Source organism: Carcharhinus amblyrhynchos, chromosome 6 (genome assembly GCF_965287045.1).
Source record: "Carcharhinus amblyrhynchos chromosome 6, sCarAmb.v2.hapA, whole genome shotgun sequence".
In the NCBI taxonomy this organism is placed as follows: Eukaryota; Metazoa; Chordata; class Chondrichthyes; order Carcharhiniformes; family Carcharhinidae; genus Carcharhinus; species Carcharhinus amblyrhynchos.
This window is the reverse complement of record NC_137329.1, coordinates 52,225,141-52,250,339: the sequence shown is the minus strand read 5'-3', so window position 1 is coordinate 52,250,339 and position 25,199 is coordinate 52,225,141. Positions and strand designations below refer to the sequence as shown.

Genomic DNA, 25,199 nt, shown 5'->3' with positions numbered 1-25,199 from the left:
ACAGCACTATGGGTGTACGCCCATCATATGGACTGCAGCAGTTCAGGAAAGCAGCTCACCATTATCCCCCAAGTACAATTAGGATTGGGCAATAAAAATGCTGGCCTGGCTGGTGACTCCCACATCCTGTGGGAGAATCACTGTGCTTTCATTTTGAAGGGCAGTATTTCTACTGGGCAAGACAGAGACAACATGATGATAATCAAGCAATGCAAGTATTTTATGAAATGATCAGCTGCCAGCCAACCATTTCATCACATGGGAAAGGGAATATTAGTGTGACATAGAATCCTTACAGTGCAGAAGGAAGCATTCCGCCTATTGAGTCTGCGCCGACCACAATCCCACCCAGGCCCTATTCCCGTAAGCCCAATATTTACCCTGCTAATCCCCCTGACACTAGGGTCTAACCCGCACATCTTTGGACTGCTGGAGGAAACCAGAGCACCCAGAGGAAACCCATTCAGACCCAGGGGAGAATGTGCAAACTCCACGCAGCTACCCAAGCCAGGAATCAAACCCAGATACCTGGCGTTGAGAGTTTGCAGTGCCAACCACTGTGCCACCATGCCATCCTGTCAGAGTACCTTTAAGAAATCCTTTTTTAAAATCATGTGCTCTGCAGCTATAAGCTATTTTGATTTTATTGCTGCCGGGCCATCTGCTGGAACTCTTTTTATTGTTCTTTCAGTGTTTTAAATCTTTTATGACACTGCATTGTTCAGAGGAAAGTCACATGTTTGGACAGCTTTTATCTTCCTAGCGAATTTATGGTTTCATTTTACTGCACAAGGCACAAGTCAGGAGTGTAATTGACTACTCTGCACTTTTCTGGATGAGTGCAGCTCCAACAAGATTCCAGAAGGCGATTCCAGAAGGCAATTCCTTCCCAGGATGTGGTAGTCAACAACCAGGCTAGTATTTTTATTGTCCCCTCCTCCCCCACCCCCACCAATTGTGCTTGGGAGGACAATGATGAGCTGCTTTTTTGAACTGCTGCAATAAACAATGATGAGACAGAGTACAGGAATGAGATAGAGAATCTGGTGAACTGGTGCAGCAATAATAATCTCTTCCTCAATATCAACAAAATGAAGGAGATGTCATTGACTTCAGGAAGCTTAAAGGAGAACATGCCCCTGGTACATCAATGGGAACGAAGTAGAAAGAGTCAGGAGCTTCAAGTTTTTAGCTGTCCAGATCACCAACCTGTCCTGGTTTCCCCCCACCATGCCAACACTATAGTTAAGAATGCCCACCAGTGCCTCTAGTTTCTCAGAAGGTTAAAGAAATTTAGCATGTCAGCTATGACTCTCACCGACTTTTACAGATGCACCATAGAAAGCATTCTTTCTGGTTGTATCACAGCTTGGTACGGCTCCTGCTCTGCCCAAGACTGTAAGGAACTACAAAAGATTGTGAATGTAGCCCAATCCATCACACAAACCAGACTTCCATCCACTGACTCTACCTACATTTCCCGCTGCCTGAGCAAAGTATCCAGCATAATTAAGGACCTCACGCATCCTGGACACTTTCTCTTCCACCTTCTTCCATTGGGAAAGAGATACAAAAGTCCAAGGTTACGTACCAACTGACTCAAGAACAGCTTTTTCCCTGCTGCTGTCAGACTTTCGAATGAACTTGCTTTGCATTAAGTTGATTTTCTTTACACCCTAGCTATGACTCCATTCTGCACTCTCATTTCTTTCTCTATGAATGGTATGTTTTGTCCACATAGCACACAAGAAACAATAATTTTCACTGTATGTTAATACATGTGACAATAATAAATCAAATCAAATTTCATGTTATGGCTAACTGCAGTTTTTAGTTTTAGAAGGGATATCAAGCTGAAAAGTGCTTCTCTCTCACCCTAGTCTTGGAAATTCTTGTGGTTCACTGAAAGCAAGGCTGTTGATGGCTTTACCAGAGTCTCTCTCTGGTATTCTAGGAAGCTGTTCTGACTTTAAGTTGTTGTGAGTGTGACCAGAGGGCTGCTAGAAGTTACAAGGCTGAGAGATCAGAGTTTCAGTTCTCCAACCAAAGGACTCCATTCCAGTATCACATGAGGATTAGTCTTTGTTGTGTCAAACCTGTGGAAAAGGTTTTTGTCTATTGAAAGTTTTTGTTTGATTGGAATAGCTTAGATATATTTGTTAAAGATTATACATTATCTTGGTTTTGTTTGTAATTGATAAAAGTTATTGCTAATTTTCTTACTATACATGTTAACTATATTCTTAAATAAACCTTGTTTGATAAAAGCTTCTTAGTACAACTCCAAAAGGAGCAAATCAACATCCTGCACTCCAGAGTACAACTCTGCCCAGCACGTTTAGATTCACAAAATCCACACACCAGCCCTCAGAGTTCCTGAAGCCCGGCCTCACTTACCCTGCCCCTGCTCATGTCCGTCCCTCTATCCCCTCCCCCGGCCTCACGCTCCGCGTCCGTCCCTCTATCCCCTCCCCCGGCCTCACGCTCCGCGTCCGTCCCTCTACCCCCTCCCGCGGCCTCATTCTCCGGGTCCGTCCCTCTATCCCCTCCCCCGGCCTCACACACCGGGTCCGTCCCTCTATCCCCTCCCCCGGCCTCACGCTCCGGGTCCGTCCATTTTGTGCTTCCCCCGGAGCTGTGGCTATTTTGCTCCCTGAGGCCGGGGGGCGATGGCGCTGAGCTGTGGGCGGTTTCTCGGCAGCTGGAGTCGAGTCCGGGCGGCCGGTAAGAGCGGGGACCGCGGTAGGGCCCCTGAGCCTTGGAAGCCGGTGTTGGTGGAGTGTTAGCCTGGGTTATGTGTTTAAGTCTCGAGTAGGACTAGACTCTGCAACCTTCTGTCTTAGAGGCCAGGTTCTATTTAGGACATCCTGCCCTGGCTCCACGTAAATTGTAAAATTAAACCAGAAAATAATGGCAGTACTCAGTAGGTCCGGCTGGAGAGAGAAACAAAGTTCACATTCAGTTCGGTGACCTTTCAGCAGAACTAGAAAAAGCTTAAAATATAATCGGTTTAATGCAAGAGAAAGGTGGGTGGAGAGATGGAGGGAGAGAATGTAAGAAGAACAAAGGGGAAGGCCTGTCATATAGAATGCTTCATGGTGGCAGCACTCTGGAACTGGCAGAGACTGATGGGTCGATGCAGACAAGAGGAATAAATGGCACGGTAGCACAGTGGTTAGCATTGCTGCTTCACAGCTCCAGGGACCTGCGTTAGATTCCTGGCATAGATCACTGTCTGTGTGGAGGTTGCATATTCTCCTCGTGTCTGCATGGGTTTCCCCTCTCAGTCCAAAGATGTGCCGGTTAGTTTGATTGGCCATGCTAAAATTTCTCCTTAGTGTCCTGAGATGTGTGGGTTAGAGGGATTAGCAGGTGAATATGCAGGAATATGGGGGTAGGGCCTGAGAGAGGGGTTGTGATTGGTGCAGACTTGATGGGCCAAATGTCCTCTTTCTGCACTGTAGGGTTTCTATGAATGTACAGAAAATGTTGAAAAAATCTCAGCAGGTCTGACAGCATCTGTGGAGAGAGAGTAGAGTCAACATTTCGAGTTTGGATGACCCTTCATCAGAGCTGACAGTACTGAAAAATATATCATCAGAATACGTGTGACAGAAATTAGGAAAATGAAATGTAGTCCTTGGAGCAAGTAGTGTGAGAAGAACCATAGATATGGTAGTTGCAAGAGTTGATTGGCTTATGAAAAACATGAACTCCAGTTATCCTCCACAGCTTGGGACAGGAAGGCAGGGATGTGGTCAGGTGGTCATTTCACCTTGCGTGCCTTCAGAACATCTCAAGGTGCTTTGCAGCAAATGAAGCATTTTTGAAATGTAGACATTGTTGAGGTGTTGGAAATATGGCAGCCAACTTGCACCCAGCAAGGTCCCACAAACAACATAATGCTAGTGACCAGATATCTGTTGATGAATAAATATTTGTCTACACTGGGAACCCCTCCCCACCTTTAAAGTTGTGCCTGGCATCTATAACATTCATCTGAAAGAACAGAGTCTTGGTTTAACATTTTGTCTGAAAGTTAGCACCAGTAACAGTGCAGCAATTCCCACAGCACTGGCACTAGAGTGTTAACCCGGGTTATGTGTTGGGTGGCACGGTAGCACAGTGGGTAGCACCGCTGCTTCACAGGTCCAAGGACCTGGGTTCGATTCCTGTCTTGGGTCACTGTCTGTGTGGAGTTTGCGCATTCTCTTTGTGTCTGCGTGGGTTTCTTCCGTGTACTTTGGTTTCCTCCCTCAGTCCAAAGATGTGTGGGTTAGGTTGATTGGCCATGCTAAAAATTGCCCCTTAGAATCCTGAGATGCGTAGGTTAGAGGGATTAGCAGGTAAATATGTAAGGATATAGGGGTAGTACCTGGGTGGGATTTATCAAAATTCGCTGGACTCCAGGGAAGTGCTAGCTGATTGGAAAACCGCTAATGTAACGCCACTGTTTAAAAAGGGAGGTAGACAAAAGGTAGGTAACTACAGGCCAGTTAGCTTAACATCTGTAGTTGGGAAAATGCTGGAATCTATCATTAAGGAAGAAATAGCAGGACACCCGGAAAAGAATGGTGCAATCAAGCAGACGCAACATGGATTCATGAAGGGAAAGTCACGTTTAATGAATTTACTGGATTTTTGTGAAGATGTAACGAGTGCGGTTGACAGAGGGGAACCGGTGGATGTGGTGTTTTTAGATTTCCAGAAGGCATTCGAAAAGGTGCTTCACAAAAAGGTTGCTGCATAAGATTAAGGTACACAAAGTTGGGGGTAAAGTGTTAGCGTGGATTGAGAATTGGCTATCTAACAGAAAGCAGAGATTTGGAATAAATGGGTGCTTTTCTGGTTGGCAGTTGGTGACTAATGGCGTGCCACAGGGGTCGGTGCTGGGGCCTCAACTGTTTACCATATACATAGATGATCTGGAGGAGGGGACTGAGTGTAGGGTAACAAAGTTTGCGGGTGACACAAAGATGAGTGGGAAAGCAAATTGCATGGAGACCACAGAAAGTTTGCAGAGAGATATGGATAGGCTAAGTGAGTGGACAAGGATCTGGCAGATGGAGTATAATGTTGGCAAGTGTGAGATTATCCACTTTGGAAGGAATAATAGTAAAATGGATTATTATTTAAATGGTGAAAAATTACAACATGCTACTGTGCAGAGGAACCTGGGGTTCCTTGTGCATGAATCACAAAAACCCAGTCTGCAGGTGCAGCAGGTGATCAAGAAGGCAAATGGAATGTTGGCCTTTATCGCGAGGGAGATAGAATACAAAAGCAGGGAGGTCTTGCTGCAACTGTACAGGGCACTGGCGAAGCCACACCTGGTGTACTGTGCGCAATTTTGGTCCCCTTATTTGAGAAAGGATATATTGGCTTTGGAGGGAGTGCGGAGAACGTTCACCAGGCTGATTCCAGAGATGAGGGGGTTGGCTTATGAGGAGAGATTGAGTAGACTGGGCCTGTACTCAGACTTCAGAAGGCTGAGGGGAGATCTTATAGAGATGTATAAGATAATGAAGGGGGTAGAAGCAGAGAGATTATTTCCACTTACACTGGAAACAAGAACTAGAGGGCACAGCCTCAAAATAAGGGGGAGTCAGTTTAGAACAGAGTTGAGGAGGAACTTCTTGTCCCAGAGGGTAGTGAATCTTTGGAATTCTCTGCCCATTGAAGCAGTGGAGGCTACCTCGTTAAATGTGTTTAAGTCACAGGTAGATAGATTTTTGACCAATAAGGGAATTAAGGGTTATGGGGAGCAGGCGGGTAAGTGGAACTGAACCACTACCAGATCAGCCCTGATCTTATTGAATGGTGGGGCAGGCTCAAGGGGCTAGATGGCCTACTCCTGCTCCTATTTCGTGTGTGGTCGGTGCAGACTCGATGGGCCAAATGGCCTGTTTCTGCACTGTCAGGTTTCTATGATTTCTATGATTCATAAGTCTCGAGTAGGGCTGGACTCTGCAGCCTTCTGACTTGGAGGCCAGAGTGTCACCACTCAATTTAATTGTCCACACCAATGTTTTATTAAAATTGTTTCCTTTTCATTGTAGAAATCTACTTGATATTAAATTTTATCATGTCTTAGATTAACAGATATCATTATCACTGCCTTCAGTTAACTCTCTTACTATTTTAGTATTTGTAAATTTTTTAGCAGTCAGTTACTTTGACTTTTAGAGCATCATGTCAAGTGTTTTGGTGGTCATGGTCTCAGTGTATTAATGGGGTCAGTGATTGACAACCATGCAAGTACAGCAAGGATATGTGCATCCTATTTTCTGTGAGTACTTCACGATACTGGACACAGATACACTGGGAATGGCACAATAGTTAACACTGCTGCATCACAGCGCCAGGGACTCAGGTTCGATTTGCAGCTTGGGTGACTGTGCAAGCTCCGCACATTCTCCCCGTGTCTGCGTGGGTTTCCTCCAGAGCATGTTTTCTCCCACAGTCTGAAAGATATGCTGGTTAGGTGCATTGGCCATACTGAATTCTCCCTCAGTGTATCTGAACTGGTGCCAGAGTGGGATGACTAGGGGATTTTCACAGTAACTTCATTGCAGTGTTAATGTAAGCATACTTGTGACTAATAAATGAACTTTAATAAATGACTGCACACGGGAAAAAGAAAGAGTAGAAATGTAATCACAGAGGTTTTGATAAGAATGCGGGTTGTTCTGTGATAAGACTGGAAACAGGTAGAAGTATTGGCCCATGTTGGCACTAATGAAATTACTTGGGTAGAAAAAGTATTGCAGTCCTTCAGGCTGAGTTCCAGGTGAAAGAAAAAATATTAAAAATTTGGCCTAAAAAGGTAGTAGTCTCAGGGTTGCTGTGAGTGAGTAAGGTGCTGGTTAACACATGACTGGAGAAGTAGTTCACAAGTGAGGGTTGCAGATTGCTGGGATGTTGGAGTCTGTTTCGGGGGCAGTGATGGAGTGGGAGTAACATCTGCACAAGATGCATGTGTTGCATATGAACAATGCTAGAATTTATGTTCTTGCTGAGAGCTTAGAGTACTCAATGTTTTAAAAGTACTAGGAAGCTTTGAGGAACACAGAGATCTTGGGGTGCTTGCCCACAGATCCGTGAAGGCAGCAGAATAGGATTGTTAAGACATACGGAATACTTGCCTTTATCAGTCATGATATAGATTATAAGAGCAGAGAGATTATCAAATCAGAGAGGTTTACAGCATGGAAACAGACCCTTCAGCTAAACTTGTCCATGCCCATCTTTTTTTAAACTTCTAAGTGAGTCCCAATTGCCCGCATTTGGCCCATATCCTTCGATAACCATGTTAACTGTCTAAATGCTTTTTAAAAGACAAAATTGTACTTGCCTCTACTACTATCTCTGGCAGCTTCTTCAAAACACTCACCACTTGCTGTGTGAAAAAATTGCCCCGCTGGACCTTTTTGTATCTCTCCCTTCTCAGTTTAAACCTATGCCCTCCAGTTTTAGACTCCCCTACCTTTGGGAAAATATATTGACTATCTAGTTGATCTATGGCCCTCCTTATTTTATAGACCTCTATAAGATCGCCTCTCAGCCTCCTATGCTCCAGAGGAAAAAAGTCCCAGTCTGTCCAGCTTCTCCTTATAACTCAAACCATCAAGTCCTGGTAGCATCCAGTAAATCTTTTCTGCACTCTTTCTAGTTTAATAATATCCTTTCTATAATAGGGTGACCAGAACTGTACACAGTATTACAAGTGTGGCCTTACCAATGTCTTTTACAAATTCAACAAGACATCCCAACTCCTGTATTCATTGTTCTGACCAATGATCCAAGCATGCTGAATGCCTTCCTCAACACTCTGTCCACCTGTGACTCCACTTTCAAGGAGCTATGAACCTGTACCCCTAAATCTCTGTTTTGTAATTCTCCCCAGTGCCCTACCATTAATTGAGTAAGTCCTGTCCTGATTCAATCTATCAAAATGCACCACCTCACATTTATGTTGGAGCTGTACAAAACTTTGGTTAGGCCACAGCTGGAATAATGTGTGCAGTTCTGGTTGCCTTACGATAGGAAGGATGTGATTGCACTGGAGAGGATGCAGAGAAGATTCAGCAGGATGTGGCCTGGAATGGAGCATTTGAACTTTGAAGAGAGGCTCGCTTGGGTTGCTTTCTTTAGAGCAGAAAAGGTGGAGAGAGGACCTGATTGAGGTGTATATGATTATGAGGGTTATGGACAAAGTGGATAGGAAGCAGCTGTTCCCCTTAGCTAAAGGGTCAATAATAAGAGAATATAATTTTAAGTGAGGGGCTGGAGGTTTAGAGGGGATTTGTGGAAACATTTTTCATCAGAGGATGGTGGGAGTCTGAAATGCACTGCCTGCAAGGGTAGTAGAGATGGGATACCTCACAACCTTTAAAAAGTACGTGGATGAGTACCTGAAATGTCGTAACATTCAAGGCTATGGGCTAAATGTTGAAAAGTGGGATTTGTGCAGATTTAGTGTAGTTTTGTCGGTGCAGACTCAATGGGCTGAAGGGCCTCCTCTGTATTGTAAGACTCCTGTTAGTGAAAGTTTAAATTAATGTGGCAGGATGAGATAAACCAGAATCTAGCACAGAGGAGCGGTATCTCATGTGCCTTTTCAGTAATAATTGTGCACTTTGTTTGATGTTCAGTGACATGAGTTGTGGACTGTATTTGAGCATAATGGACCGTAATAAATTGTAGGTATATTAATCAGATAATCAAATCTTATGAAAATACGGCACAGGAGGTTGTCATTTAGCCTTTTGTGCCTGTGTCAGCTCATCGATAAGACAATCCAATTAATCCCATTCCCCTGCTTTAGCCCTGCAGCCCTGCACAGTTTTTTTTTAAGTATTTAACCAATTCTGATTTGAATCTGCTTCTGTTGTGCTTATAGCATTGCATTCCAGAGCACAGCAAGTTTTCTTCTATTGTTTCTGGTTCTTTCACCAATCACTTTAAATCTGTACCTTCCAATTACTGACTCTTCAGGCACAGTTTCTCCTTATTTGCCCTATCAAATGGTTTTGAATACTTCTATCAAATCTCCTCTTCGTCCTCTCTGCTCAATGGAGATCAACCTTAGATGCTCCAGTCTATCCACACAATCAAAGTTACTCATCCCTGGTATCATTCTAGTAAGTTTCTTCTATATCAAGGCTCCAACGTCCTTCCTAAATTGTAGTGCACTGAACTGAACACTATTCCAGCTGAGTCCTAACCAGTATTTCAGAAAGGCTTAGCATAGCTTCCTTGTTTTTGTACTTGATTCCTCTAATAGTAAAGCCAAGGGTTTCTTATGCTCTTGTGTAATGGCCAGTGTTATACAGACAGTGCAGAAGATGCAACTGTGTACGGTATAGGACAACTTAACATGTAGAAGAAAATATTCTCCATAACGAACAGACCTCCATCTTGAATTTAGCCTTGGCTGCAGGGTGGGGAGGTGGAGGAAGAAGTGAACAAAATAGTTTTATTCTTGAAAACAAAAGACTTTGAACATTTCATTGGACTGAAAGAAGCACAGTAAGTGTTCAGAATTCAACAAAGGAAGACACAAAAATAGAAATACTTCTTTACTATAAATGTTAAATGTTCAAAGAAGCTACAAGAACAGAACATGTTTTATTCAAAAACAAATTTGACTTGTGTTGTTACAAAGATTCAAAAAGCAGTTTTAGATTTAGATTTGTTATATACACACACTGTGTAACAAATAGTATTCTCTTTTCTTAGTGTCTTCATTGTCGTCCGCAGCAAGATACCAAAGTTCTCAAAGCAGTGTGATTCAGCCAAGGTAACCAGTTATTTAGTTGCTATTTATAAGTCAATGTTTCTCCATGGTTGTCCAACTGGAAGAGATTGCTCTCCGTAAGACCATAAATAGGAACAGGAATAGGCCATTCAGTTCCTCAAACCTGCTCCTCCATTAAATAGGATCGTAGTTGATCTGACATTCCTCAGGTTCACTTTCCTGCTCTCTCCCCATAACCTTTGGTTCCTTCACTGATCAAAAAATCTATCTGCCTATCTCAGCCTTAAATATATACAAGAACTCTGCACCACCGCCCCCCCCCACCCCAGCTCTTGATGGCAGAGTTTCAAAGACTCTCAACCCTCAGAGAAGAAATTACTCCTCATCTTAGTCTTAAATTGGCATCCTTTATTCTGAGACTATGCCCTCTAGTCCTAGAATCTCCCATGAGGGGAAACATCCTCTCAGCATTTATCCTGTCAAGCCCCTTAACAATCCTATATATTTCAATGAAATCACCTCTCTTCTTCCAAATTCCATTGCATAGAATCCCAATCTGTTCAATCTTTCCTCATAAGATAATCCCTCCATACCGGGGACCATCCTAATGAACCTTCTCTGAATTGTCTCCAATTAAGTTATATCTTCCCTTAAATTGGCACCTCACTGCACGGAGGACCCAGGTTCAAGTCCCTGTTTGGGTCACTGTCTGCATTTCTCCCCATCTTTGAGTGGTTTTCTTCCGGTGCTCTGGTTTCCTCCCATGGTCTGAAATCGTGCTGGTTAGGTGCCATGCTAAATTCTCCCTCACCCGAACAGATGCTGGAGTGTGCCAACTAGGGGAATTTCACAGTAACTTCATTGCAATGTTAATATAAGGCTACTTGTGACACTCAAATAAACTTAAAAAAAACTTAAATCAAGGGACCAAAATTGCTTGCGGTACTCCAGATGTGGTCTCACCAGTACCTTGTACAGTTACAGCAAGACTACCCACTCTTAGACTCCCACTCCCTTGAAATAAGGACCAACAATCCGTTAGCCTTCTGGATTAACCTGCTGCACCTGTGTGCCAGCTTTCTGTGTTTCATGCATAGAAAGCCCCAAATTCCTTTGTGTTGCAGCTTTCTGCAGTTTTTCTCCATTTAAATAACACTCTTCTTTTGTTCTTCCTTCCAAAATGAACAACTTCACATTTTCCCACATTATATTCCATTGGCCAGTTTTTTGCCCACTTATTTAACCTATCAATATCTCTCTGTAAGCTGTTTATATCCCTCTCGCAATTTGCCTTTCCACCTGTTTTTGTCTTGTCTGTTAATCTGGCTCCAGTACATTCACTTTCTTCCTCCAAGTCATTAATATATTTTGTAAACAATTGCAGTCCCAGCACTGATCCCTGTGAATCTGTTAGTTACAGATCACCCCCTATCCCCATTCGCTGTTTCTTGCCCATTCTTGTTTATCTAATCATGGCCAGTGAATCACTTACAACAGCTTCTGTTCCTATTGCTGCACCATTTCTTCTGGTGTGCCTCAAGGATTCATCTTCCTATTTCTCAGCTACATGCTATCCCTTGGCAACATCATCCAAAGGCACAGTGCTAGTTTTTACATGTGCACTGATGGTGCTTCACAAGCACTTCTTTCAACTCCTGGATTGTTGCTAAATTCAGTAAGAAGTCTCACAATACCAGCTTAAAGTTCAGCGGGTTTATTTGGTAGTAAACGCCACTAGCTTTCAGAGCGCTGCTCCTTTGTCGGGTGAGTGGGGAGTTCTGATCACAAACAGGGCATATAAAGGCACACACAGTTTACAGAATACTGATCAGAATGTGAGTCTTTACAGCTAGTCAGCTAATCAAGTCTTAAAGGTGCAGACAACGTGAGTGGAGATATCTTTTTAACCTATGCTTAATGCCATGTATTGACTCCAGACAGGACAGTAAGTGAGATGTTGCAAGCCCAGGCAAGTCATTGGGGTTACAGATAGTGTGACATGAACCCAAGATCCTGGTTGAGGCCATCCCCATGTGTACAGAACTTGGCTATCAGTTTCTGCTCAGCAACTCTGCCCTGTCGTATGTCGTGAAGGCCCCCTTGGAGAACGTTTACCCAAAGATCAGAGGCCGAATGTCCATGACCGTTGACATGTTCACCAACAGGAAGGGAACAGCCTTGCCTGATGATTGTCGACCGGTGTTCATTCATCCGTTTTCGTTGCATCTTCATGGTCTCCCCAATGTACCATGCCTCAGGACATCCTTTCCTGCAGCGTATCAGGTAGACAACGTTGGCCGAGTTGCAAGAGTATGTGCTGTGTACCTGATGGATGGTGTTCTCGTGTGAGATGATGGCATCCGTATCAATGATCCGGCATGTCTTGCAGAGGTTGCTATGACAGGGCTGTGTCGTGTCGTTGTCACTGTTCTCCTGAAGGCTGGGTACTTTGCTGTGGACAATCGTCTGTTTGAGGTTGTGCGGTTGTTTGAAGGCAAAAAGTGGGGGTGTGGGGATGGCCTTGGCAAGATGTTCGTCTTCATCAATGACGTGTTGAAGACTCTGGAGAAGATGTCGTAGCTTCTCCACTCCGGGAAAGTACTGGACGACAAAGGTACTCTGACCACTGTGTGCCTCCATATACACAGGATCTGCTCAGACGAGGAGGATCGCAACAGACACCTCCAAATGCTGAAAGATGCCCTCATAAGAACAGGATATGACGCTCGACTCATCAATCAACAGTTCCGACACGCCACAGCGAAAAACCGCATCAACCTCCTCAGAAGACAAAAACGGGACACGGTGGACAGAGTAGTGTTCGTCATCCAGTACTTCCCCGGAGCAGAGAAGCCATGACATCTTCTCCGGAGTCTTCAACACGTCATTGATGAAGACGAACATCTCGCCAAAACCATCCCCACACCCCCACTTCTTGCCTTCAAACAACCGCACAACCTCAAACAGACCATTGTCCGCAGCAAACTACCCAGCTTCAGGAGAACAGTGACCATGACACCACACAACCCTGTCATAGCAACCTCTGCAAGACATGCCGGATCATTGACATGGATGCCATCATCTCATGTGAGAACACCATCCACCAGGTACACGGCACATACTCTTGCAACTCCGCCAACATTGTCTACCTGATACGCTGCAGGAAAGGATGTCCCGAGGCATGGTACATTGGGGAGACCATGCAGACGCTATGACAGCAGATGAATGAACACCACTCGACAATCACCAGGCAAGACTGTTCCCTTCCTGTTGGCGAACACTTCAGCGGTCACGAGCATTCAGCCTCTGATCTTCGGACAAACGTTCTCCAATGCAGCCTTCACGACATACGACAGCGCAGAATCGCTGAGCAGAAACTGATAGCCAAGTTCCGCATACATGAAGACGGCCTCAACCGGGATCTTGGGTTCATGTCACGCTATCTGTAACCCCCATGACTTGCCTGGGCTTGCAACATCTCACTTACTGTGCTGACTGGCGACGACACATCTTTATAACCTCTGCATAATGCTATCTCCACTCACATTGTCTGCACCTTTAAGACTTGATCAGCTGACTAGCTGTAAAGATTTGCATTCTAATGAGTATTCTGTAAAATGTGTGTGCCTTTATATGCCCTGTTTGTAATCAGAACTCCTCAATCACCTGACAAAGGAGCAGCGCTCTGAAAGCTAGTGGTGTTTACTACCAAATAAACCTATTGGATTTTAACCTGGTGTTGTGAGACTTCTTACTGTGTTTACCCCAGTCCAATGCCGACAACTCCACATCATTGTTGCTAAATTATCAGACTGTTTACTGATCCAGTACTGGATGCTTCATATAAATTCTTCCAATACTGAGAAATCTTGTTTTCAGTACCCAGTCAAAACTCTGTTCCTTAGCTCTCAATCCTGTCCCATGTATCAGTCCACTCCTGCTCCTAATTTGCATGTTCAAATAGATAGATTCTTGATTGGTAGGGAAGTCAAAGGATATAAGGGGGTAGACAAGAAACTGAATCTGAAGCCACCGTCAGATCAAGCACAAGGGGACCGGATAGCCTACTCCTGCTCCTAATTCACGTTTGTGGGAGAATAAGCCAAGGTTCACAACCTTGGTGTCGCAATTGATCCGAAGATGACTCAATGACACACTTTGTTTTATAATGCTTCCATGGAGTACCTTGAGATGTTTCATTTCACTAAAGGCACAATCAAGTCGTCGTAATTGCCAATTATACAGTAAACAGTAGAAGGAGAAACTATTTGAAGATGGTAACAGATTTAAGATAATTGGCAAAAGAAGCAAAGGGAAATTTTTTTTTTATAAACGCAGGAAGTTATGGTCAGAAATGCACGATCTGAAAGGATGAAGGAAGAAAATTCAGTTGTAACATTCAAAGGGAATTTTAAAAATAATTGAGAGGAAAATTTTCAGGGTTATAGAGAAAAAGCGGGCAATAGGACAAATTGGATAGCTCTTTCAAAGATAAGGCACGGAGGTCCAAATGATATCTTTCAGTGCCTTATAATGCTATCTCAGTAATAATGATGGGCTAATTTAATGTTCACTGTTTCTAAGATGTTTCAGTGGGGTATATCCTGTAACTCTCAAACATCTGTTGTTCCATTTGCTGCTTGAGTTACACAAAATCACAAGGAAAGTGTAACCACATTGTTCAAAATAAATTCCCTTTCCCCAAAGTACTGCACTGTAGAGTGATTGGTAGTTTAAATCTTTTTGCTGCTTCTGCATCTAAGTGAACAGCTTTCAAATTTTTCTTTTTGAGCCCCATTATAAATATTGGCATGATTATGGATTCACTCAGGTCTAATTTCAGAAAAGAATGGCCCAGAATTTCCTCAAAAGTGCCTCCACGTAAAAACATTTTTCCAGTGCAAAAGTCCGAAGAAGGTGTGACATGAGTTGCACGCTACGCTGTAATTTTCTATGCAGTGCTTCATCAAGACCCCCTCTAAAGCACCATTCTCACTTCCAAATCAACTGTGAGTGCAGATTTCTTAGATTAACTTCCAACATTCAGTTGTGGCAAGAAATCTTGGCATAAGTGATTGGAGGTCACCTATTAATAATGCAATTATGGCTGTCACGTATTTCCCTTCCAGAGAGGACGAAACAAGCTTTGCAACTTTATCTCTGGGGTTTAGATTGATTTTTCTCTTCTTTTGGCATACTTTTTTGCTGACATCTTCAGATTGTCAGCAAAATATTAACAATACTATTTTGTTTCCATGTGAACTCTAACAAGAGATGTGACAAGATTTCAACCATTAGTGAATCAGTGTAGAGATAATTAAGCATCAAAGATCAAGTTGCCAGCAGTGGATTCTGCAATCGCTGTGCTGGAAAGTGTACAAATCACAATCGATAGATTTGCTATCTTCTTGGTGCATTCTTCTCATCAATCAGTCATGCCACTAATGAGGTTTCGCATCAGGACAACCGGTACACAAACTAACAAGAGTTATGGCACAGCTTGTCGCTGGCAGCATTCCAAAATATCCCCAACCAATGTCAGCTCCCAAAAGGAGAACAATTCAGAAAACATATTCCCATTAGCGACTAGAACACAAAACACAGCTAGCAACTGAATGAATAATAAGAGTTATATAACTCTGGATACAGAATTGCTCTGGAGATTAGGTGGATCTTGCTGGTATTCATCCAATTTGAAATCCATTTAGGAAAATGATTTACTGTATACACTCGTGTAAAAGTTAGATATTTGAGACCAAAAGTTATGAGGTTGACTTTTACACTGATAATGTTGTTGAAAGCTTGACATGCTTGCTCGATTTGGACCCAAAAAGACAGTCGTGATGGAATAAAGTAAAAACCAACAGCACTGAAGAATTCATATTAATTATCAAACATTTATTTATAATATTGCAAGTTACAGTAAAATATCCATTATATGGTATTCTACCAAACCAACTTCTTTAATGACCGAAATTCTGGGATTGAATCTGTTTTTTGAATGGAGATGTCAAACTTACCAATAATAGTAATTGGCTTCCTGAACTTGCTCTGTAACACCATCATCCCTCAGTGCTGTTCACTCCATTCACACGCTCCCACACCTCTCATGAGACCTCAATATCCACAAGATGATCCAGGAGCTTTCTCACTAGATGGAAACACGGAACTCAACCTCCATATCGGTTAACTGATATATTTGATTCTACCTCCGATTCCTAGAGTGTGCCAGAGAACAGAGATTTTCATGTGTATACATTTCATCCAACATATACCGTAATACAGTACTCACATTGAAAACATTCTGATTATCATCTGAATCATCAAACAATTCATCCCAATAGCTTGGTTATACAGCAACATCATATGGATCTTCATGGTCACCATCAACATGGTTAATATTGGTAACATTGGCATCAGCATTCCCTAAGTAATCGTAGTCGGTACTGTCAAGTACATTTCGTTCATTTATGTCCCATTGGCATGATGGTGCTGGTAAGGGTGCTTGCATATTTCCAGCTTTAGTGAATGTTTTTCCACCTTACACTGTCCTTGAGGGGTTTATTTATACACACTTCCAAGAGCTGACCAACACTTGTAGGATCTTTGGGAACAACTGCTTCACTGGTGTTGGCTGATCTCACATCATGGACCATATCATCGATAAGATGGGGTTTGAACATGTTCCAGATCAGGAAATGTTTTTCTTTGCAGAGTCTTATTGGTGTTAAATTCTGCACTTCTGTGATCCATCTTTGTCCATCCAGTCTTTCTCATGAAAATAGATGACAACCTCTTTCTCTCTGGGGAGATCTTTGCACTTGAATATCACCTTCAACTCTAATTTGTACCATCACGATGGAACTTCTGTAAACCATGTCTTCTTGTGGCCAGTCGTCTTTACTTGGACCATTTTTTCCAATAATCTTGCTAATGGCTTTGTTTGCTGGCATGTCGAAATTCATCATTATTTCATCCATGTTTCCAATACAGTCCATTCTTCTCTCTATGTCTAGTGACCAAACAGTGGAATGTAATGATTTTAGCGCCGAGTCCAGGTAGCAGACATTGAAGTTTTTGTTTTCTGCCTGAGTGCTAAATCATGTTTTTTTTCTGAATCTTGTGTGACACCTGGCACTGGCCTTGAATTCTGGGAATGCCATCTCGTTTTCTCTGCGAATATAAAATCGAATGACTCTTGATGATAGTATCATTTTGCAGATGCTCATTAACCCATTCTGCTACCTTTTTTTACTCAAAGTTAACTTGGATGGTCTTCTCCTGCTGGCACATTTATTTTTTGGCTTTTTTTTAGTGTATTGGATAATATTGGAATAGTGCAGGTTAGATGGGCTTTAGATTGGTTTCACAGGTTGGCACAACGTCAAGGGCCGAAGGGCCTGTACTGCGCTGTAATGTTCTATGTTCTATCTTTCTCCAGTCTCTATTTATTTTCTGAAACATTAAATTCTCTTGCTGCTGCAGACTTGATATTTTTTCTCAAAGACATTATGATAGACTGTGCAGAATTTATCAGTCAACAGTGGGATTGCTGAGAGAATTGGCAGAGGCAAAATCTGAAGGTTCCATGTGTACCTTTTAGATTAATAAATGATGCTACTTACCAGGTATGTAACTAATAATCACAATGTGATTGGATTTCTGAAAAACTGGGGTCAACTTTCACACAAAATATCTGCATGTAGTAACAAGTCTTTTTGCCATGATGAATGTTTAATGTGTCAGAGTGCTTGTATTCACTTCAAGTTATTGAGACAATTCAGTTAAAAGATTATACATGTAGTATTTACCATTCTACCAGAAATAAAGCCTGTCATTTTTTAATTGCAAGATCGCTTGGTACCCTGTCACAATGGCTTTGAATGTTATTAGTCTTAATAAATGTGAAAGCTTCATAGTTTCATAAATTTTGTGTTTTAGCAAAGAATATGTTAATTAAATTTACAGGTGATTTACAGTTTTTTGCCATTTTAAATTAAATCTAACAGAAAGGAAGCAATAACATCATTGTCAAAACCACCATGGTCTGAGGTCCAATTGCCAGATCCTGCAGAAGAGGCCAAACATCACATTGGTAAAAGTTGAAATTATGCATCTTGACATTATCTGATAGATTGTACCTTAATGGGAATGTTTGAAAGACTTTTCTTGTACAACATTTCTGGGTATAACCTAATGATCATTCTCACAGAGCACTTGAGACACAATCTCATATTAACAATCAGTGCCAACACAGCACTTTAATGTAATCGGATACTCCTTCCTAATGAAGGATCTAAAAGATAGCTTATTTGGCTAAATGTGATGCTATCTTGGAGCTGATCAGCCAGACGCTGAGAAGGTTTCTGAAAGTCATAGTTGTGATGCCAAAAGGCTAGTTTGATCAGTTATCTGTATTTTGTTTGCAGAGATTGTACAGAATGTAAAGACTCTGATCTCCACGGGAGCATATGGCAGACTATTTGCAGTCATCCATTTTGCTAGTCGGCAATGGAAAGTAACCAATGAAGACTTGATCCTAATAGAAAATCATATTGAAGCAGAATGTGGAGACAGGATCAGGTTAGAGAAGGTAAAGAATGAGTGACCTTATGAAATGCATATCGTCCATCTAATCAGATGAAAAGTAACTTCAGCTTTACTGGGAGCTCTAATCATAATCTGATCAACACCATTGTAAAGAGCAAGTGCATTACGATAAATGTTGACAGTGTCCTTGAGATAATTTGTTTTTTTCAAAATCACATGATGCATGTAATTTCTTTCAGGTTCTGTTAGTTGGTGGAAGTGACTTCACGCTAATTGGGCGGCCACTTCTTGGGTAAGATTGTAAAAATCAACAAGATTCATTCATACACTAAATCTTGTTTTTAGATTATCTACACACTCACCGTGCAGAAAGCACCTTTGACTTTTGAAGTGTGTCTACAAAGTGCTAAGTAATGAAATGAGTTTGAACATGTAGAAATTATTCTAAAATTTTTTTTAATGCCACATTGTACTTAATTTCCCCTCTCATTTCCTAATTGGTATATTGTTCTGAATTAGGGAGAAAAGATCAATGATTTGTTCACAGCTCTTTACTTGCGCTGAAGTGCTTATTGGATAATTTGGGAGTCATGATTTGCAACTAGTCTGATCTAGGGGATGGAGATCTGTTTTTCTCAAAAGTGATTGCTTTTTGTTACAAAAGGGGTCTGGAGTACAAACGGATCCAGTGGGTAATCTTCACTCATCAGGCCGTGTGCATGAGTTGGAACCATTTCTGAGTCCCAACCCCACTCTGACTGTTAGGTCAGCTCTGAAATCTTCCTGAACGTGGCCTCTGGAGGCCCACTGTCAGAAGGGGTGCCTCCATCATGAAGTGTCCTCTGAAGAGCCATTAAATTTAATTATATAAACAGTGGCTTCAGGTGTAAGACCACCCATCTGGAGCGGAAGCACTGGTGGGACAGGCGACCTTGAAGCTCCCCTCTGCCACGCCCCCCCCACCACCACCCCCAAGCCAGCTTTTAAGCAGGCTGCCTCTTGAGGCTCTGCCCTCAATGAGGGGGCCCAATTAGCCTGGACATGGGTACTAAACTGTAGAAATGCTGCCAGGTGGGTAGTCTCTGCAGGTGATGACCGCTTCTGGCAAGTTTACTCAGAGGGAGGAACATGGGGTCAGTGGCCTGATGGGTATTTCACAATCCTTCCAGTCCCTCCTCGAAACCCAGGAAGACTCCATCCACTGGGAGCCAACAGTTTGCATTTAACCATTGCTTTGGCAGTGGAGAAGTATTTTGAGTTTGTAACAATACCGCAGAGATTCTGATTCACCTCCAGGCTTTGGCATTGGACACACATTTGCAGCCAGTGAAAGCAATTAGAGATGTCTATTAAACATCTACAATAACCAAACTCAAAGGCGACTTTTGATCATCAAGTATGATTGATGAAGACATTTTAATGAGTGGTTACTTCCTATTTTAAAATCTGTAAATATTGAGCAAAGCTTTCTCTGGCTCAAAATGGTTAGTGCAGCTTGTTAGAATGTATAATCCTTTTAAGGAATTAATTTTGTCTGATCATGACGGTATGCATGTTGTGATTTTGAGTCATGGTGAGGCTGGTGTATTTCAGTTCTTGTGAAGCCCCTGGGGTTTATATTATTACATTAAATGTGCTATATGAATACAAGTTGTTGTTCGTAGGCGAGACCTTGTGCGAGTGGAGGCAACTGTCATTGAGAAGACAGAATCTTGGCCAAAAATACATTTCAGATTCAAAAGAAGAAAACGTTACCGTAGAACAAGGAGTAAGTATAGATCCTCAGTGGAGGATAATATTAACAAGACTTTCAGCTTTGATATATTGTAGCAAAAATTAGCATTTAGTATTTAGAAGATTCTTCAGCAAAATGCAGTGTACAGTTTTGCTGCTTCTACCACTTCCTTAGCAACCAAGAATGCCTGCAGACAAGCTTATATATAGTATATTTCTGTCACTTTCTGCATGTGACAGTATATATGAATACATACACTTTGAAGCAACAACAATGATTTGATTTTAAATTTTTTATAAACTTCAGTGCTGGTTTGCATTCTATTTATCACCGAAAATGTTTTCTTTTCCTTTTATATGCCATCCCTAACTTCGTAATAATTTCATGCAGTTTTGTACTGAATCTATTCTCCCTCTTGGGTTTAAGTTTATTTATTAGTGTCACAACTAGGCTTACATTAACATTGCAATGGAGTCGGGTACGCCAAGGGAGAATTTAGCATGGCCAATGCATTTAACCAGCACACTTTTTTCAGACTGTGGGATGAAGCCGGAGCATCCAGAGGAAACCCACGCAAACACAGGGAGAACGTGCAGACCCTGCACAGACAGCGACCTAAGCCAGGAATTGAACATGAATTCCTGGCACTGTGAAGCAGTAGCACTACCTTGTTTGAAGCATTTTCCTTTCTTTACTCTTCATGCTCCATGGTCATAACCACAGCATCCTTATTCTTGATGCTAGGCTTTTCATTTCTAGATCTGGTCTTAACCTCTTAAAAGTTTTCCATTGCTCTCATCAGACTTTGTTTAACTGGAATCATCACACTTTTTTTCCTCTTTCACAGTAAATGTGCAACCACAGACTGTTCTTCGGATCAACACAATTGAAATTGCTCCAGCTCTGGCTTGATGGTACAGACAATTTCATATCATCCGGATAGCCTTGGTCACATCATGAGGTTAAAGGGGCACCATTTTGTAAACCCAAAGATCCAGGCACAGGATCTATATTCCTATGGACTCTCGATCATGTAGTATTATCTAATGTCACTTGAAGATTGTCAAGAAGAATTATGTTATTGGCTGTACTACATGTGAAAATAAATTTTTTTTCAATCAAATGATTCCAGGTGACCCTTTTAAACATTGTTCGGTAGCTCACTTATCATGGAGGGGAGGAGAGACTCACTTGTCCATCCTCAGCAACAGAGGGGTGGGTGCAGAATTGCAGGTGTTGATAAGTGTGCAAATCTTTATACCAGGATCCTGCAGAAGAGTGTTTATGTTCTGTTTCATTGGAATTCGTAGAACTTTGTGTTATTTCTAAACGTATGTATGCACCCTAAACTGTAAACATTAAAGGATAACAGGGAGAGGGGAGAGTCATTAACATACTATGAAACAAAAAAGAAAAAGTTAAATTCTAACCAAACTGGGGAATTAAGGGTCTCTGTGGTGCATTTGTCTCTGTTCAGTCATGGTTTCAATGAGTAAAACAGCAGTTAAGACAAAAAAAATTAATTAACACCCTTTATTATTTGTCTGCACTTTTAAAATAACTATTTTGTGATAAGATCAATCCCTCCTAGACAAGTTGAAATAGAATAAATAAGGATCCATGAAATATATTTTCAAATACTGTTCACTTTAGCATGTTACAATGTTAAAATAAAAGAACTTGGATTTATTTGGGTCTTGTCACATCAGGTCACAATTGTAAAATCCAAACAGCAAATGAAATTAACAGGAACCATTTAATCAATATTTGGCAGTAGTGTTTCAGAAAGAAATATTAGGAAATGATTGGGGCATGTAGAGTTCTCTGCTCTTCTTCAGATAATGCCAGGGGATCCTTAGGATCCATCAGAACAGACCAGAATTGCTTCAGTTTAATTCAGAATGTAACGTAACAACCCTTCTTTCCTGCACTGAAGTGCAAGCCTTGATTAGGTGCACCAATGCTTGGGGCTTGAACTCGCAACCATCATTCGATCGTATCAGAACAGAATGGAAAAGCCATTGAAACTTTTAAAATTTAAAAACTGCCTGAAGTACCTTTCAAAGGATGTTTGTAACACAAAGGCAGAGTATCAATATGGACTTGTTTCATTTTTGAAAATGTAGATTGTACCATGTTTCTTAAGAATAAAAAAAATGTTTTCCCATATTGGACACTTGTGCCCAAATACCAAGTCTCCCTACTACTGGTTGTGCAGTGCTTTGGTGGTCTCCAAGATATGATAAGGTGCTATATGAATACAAGTTCTTTTATACAAAGATCAACACTAGCACGCTAACACAGCTGAAACCAAAGCATCTGCAAAATACAAAATGAGTGTTTGTCAACTAATTCCACGTTACTGCAAGTAGAGACTAAATGTCTCAATGACTATCACACAGTGACTGTTAAAGCACAATGATATATCAAGTTTAAGGAAGAAAGATATTTCAAATCACTTTCTGACAACTAATGAGTGGTATATGTAAAACATTAAAATGAACATTAAGGTAAAGGCAAAATATTGCAGATGGTGGAATCTGAAACAAAGGGTCATCCTGACTCTCAATGTTGGCTCTATTCACTCTCCACAGATGCTGTCAGAGCTGCTGAGCTTTTCCAGCATTTTCTATTTTTGTATCAACTGCAGGAATAGGTAGTATATTATCAGTTATCATAAAATCCCTACGGTGCAGAAGGAAGCCATTGGCCCTTCGAATCTGCACCAATCACAATCCCACCCAGGCCCTATTCCCATGACCTCACATAGTTACCCTGCTAATCCCCTGACACTAGAGTCAATTTAGCATGGTCAATCAACCTAACCCACACATTTTGGATTAGCTAGCTGATCTATGCCCCTCATTATTTTGTAGACCTCCATAAGATCACACCTAAGCCTTCTACACTCTAGAGAAAAAAGTCCCAGTCTATCTAGCCTCTCCTTATAACTCAAACCATAAAGTCCCGGTAGCATCCTAGTAAATCTTTTCTGCACTCTTTCTAGTTTAATAATATCCTTTCTATAATAGGATGACCAGAACTGTACACAGTATTTCAAGTGTGGTCTTACCAATGTCTTGTACAATTTCAACAAGACGTCCCAACTCCTGTATTCAATGTTCTGACCAATGAAACCAAGCATGCCAATCAAGCAACCACTGTCCACCTGTGACTCCATTTTCAAGGAGCTATGAACCTGTACCCCTAGATCTCTCTGTTTTATAGCTCTCCCCAGCACTCTACCATTAACTGACTAAGTCCTACCCTAGTGCAATCAACCAAAATGCATCACCTTGCATTTATCTAAATTAAACTCTATCTGCCATTTGTCAGCCAAATTGGCCCAATTGATTAAGATCCCATTGCAACCCAGATCACTGTCCAATGTGCCACCAATCTTAGTGTCACCTGCAAACTTACTAACCATGCCCCCTATATTCTCATCCAAATAATTAATATAAATGACAAATAACAGTGGACCCAGCAATGAAACCTGAGGCACACCACTGGTCACAGGCCTCCAGTTTGAAAAACAACCCACTACAATCATCTTCTGTCTTCATGCCAATTTTGTATCCATTTGGCCATCTCACCCTGGATCCTGTGAGATTTTACCTTATGCAATAACATGTACCTTGTTAAAGGCCTTGCTAAAGTTCTTGTAGACAACATCAACTGCACTGCCCTCATCTACCTTCTTGGTTACCCCTTCAAAAAACTAAATCAAATTTGAAAGACATGATTTTCCACTCACAAAGCCAAAATTGGCTTGATGGCTGGTTTGTGATACAGAATAATGTCAACAGTGTGGGTTCAATTTCCATACCAGCAGAGATTATTCATGAAGGCCCTGCCTTTTCAACCTTGCCTCTCACCTGAGGTGTGGTGACCCTCAGGTTAAATCATCACCAGTCTGCCAATGGTAATCTGGGATCATGGAGATGTTTTAATGAGGGCCAGTTAATCAGCAAGTTAAAGCTATATTGTGTGCACTTTTCTGGAGTCTCCAAATGTTTCAGGAGAGCTTTGTATATTTGGGCCTTTTAGTGGAACTCTTTTTACAATTTGTTCATTCAAGCAGTTTCAATCACTAGAAGATTTATTCTACCTGGCTGCGTACTTGAACTTATTAACCTCCTAAAGGCATGCTGCCACTACATTATTGTAAAGAGAAATAATAGTAAATGTCAAGACTATCTTGAATTTTTTTTGGAATCAGTCGATGCATTTGTGGAGCAACGTTTCAGCAAATGCATCTTGTGTCACAGGATAGCTTAGCATCATTGAATAATCTGTACATTGAAAATGAAAATACTCTATACAACTTAAACTGGTTCATTCATGAATGAATGCTACTTCAAATATCAACCGCAGGAATAGGTAGTATATTATCAGTTATCATAAAATCCCTACGGTGCAGAAGGAAGCTATTGGCCCTTCAAATCTGCACCAATCACAATCCCACCCAGGCCCTATTCCCATGACCTCACATATTTACCCTGCTTATCCCCTGACACTAGAGTCAATTTAGCATGGTCAATCAACCTATCCCACACATTTTGGACTGTGGAAGGAAACCTGAGCACCCGGAGGAAACCCACACAGATATGTGCAAACTCTACACAGACACTGACCCAAGCCAGGAATCGAACTTGGGTCCCTGGTGCTGTGAGGCAGCAGTGCTAACCACTGTGCCACCATGCCGATGAAGTCACGTTGCCTTGTAACAATATATAGTCATATTGATTCTAAAGTCACACTACTTAGAATGAATCTGGCATCAGGATCTTTACGACAGTGTGCTGCACAAAGTAGAAATTGGTGAGTCACTGAAAATGAGGTACACATCAGCACAATACATATCAAGGATTCTAAAGGCAAACGTGGTTCTAAAGGCAAACATGGTAAAACAAGAGCAAGTTCCTACAGCTCAGAAACAGTGAGGCCACCGATTTATTCAAGCACCTGTTCTCTCACGACAGTATGGAGTGAACTTTGTTCATATTCATTTGCAGCAGCCTTTTTTCTTGTTACAGTCATCATCTAAATGCAAAGCGTCTTCTCTCTGTTTGTCTTCTTGCTCGCTCAGTAATCTGCAAGTAGATTTTTTAAAAATGAAATGACAGTCACCATTCCTCTGCATATTTGCAA

At 41.7% G+C, this 25,199-nt stretch overlaps 3 protein-coding genes across 5 annotated transcripts in view; 1 reads left to right on the top strand and 2 right to left on the bottom strand.

Annotated features, from left to right (window-relative positions):
- Positions 1-2,449, bottom strand: part of ighmbp2 (immunoglobulin mu DNA binding protein 2) — a 64,809-nt gene extending 62,360 nt beyond the window's left edge. Inside the window, exon 1 of one of the 2 annotated variants that reach the window (XM_080190461.1) lies at positions 2,398-2,449. The gene's annotated coding sequence lies outside the window, so the exon portion shown is untranslated. Of the gene's footprint in view, positions 1-1,875; positions 2,091-2,397 lie in introns of those variants that run through there. The other variant, XM_080190460.1, reaches the window with a different exon arrangement.
- A 122-nt stretch (positions 2,450-2,571) lies between these two features.
- On the top strand, positions 2,572-21,171 carry mrpl21 (mitochondrial ribosomal protein L21). Its single transcript, XM_080190459.1, has 7 exons — positions 2,572-2,724; positions 9,742-9,802; positions 17,770-17,855; positions 18,190-18,353; positions 18,550-18,602; positions 19,975-20,078; positions 20,893-21,171. The coding sequence occupies exons 1-7, from the start codon at positions 2,670-2,672 to the stop codon at positions 20,955-20,957; spliced, it is 588 nt and encodes a 195-aa protein (XP_080046585.1). The 5' UTR covers positions 2,572-2,669; the 3' UTR covers positions 20,958-21,171.
- Positions 21,172-22,114: 943 nt separating this feature from the next.
- LOC145343922 (EF-hand calcium-binding domain-containing protein 4B-like) overlaps positions 22,115-25,199 on the bottom strand; it is a 163,623-nt gene continuing 160,538 nt past the window's right edge. The window contains exon 17 of one of the 2 annotated variants that reach the window (XM_080190456.1): positions 22,115-25,141. In XM_080190456.1, coding sequence (XP_080046582.1) covers positions 25,054-25,141 — 88 coding nt within the window. In that variant the 3' untranslated portion in view covers positions 22,115-25,053. The remainder of the gene's footprint in view (positions 25,142-25,199) is intronic. The other variant, XM_080190455.1, reaches the window with a different exon arrangement.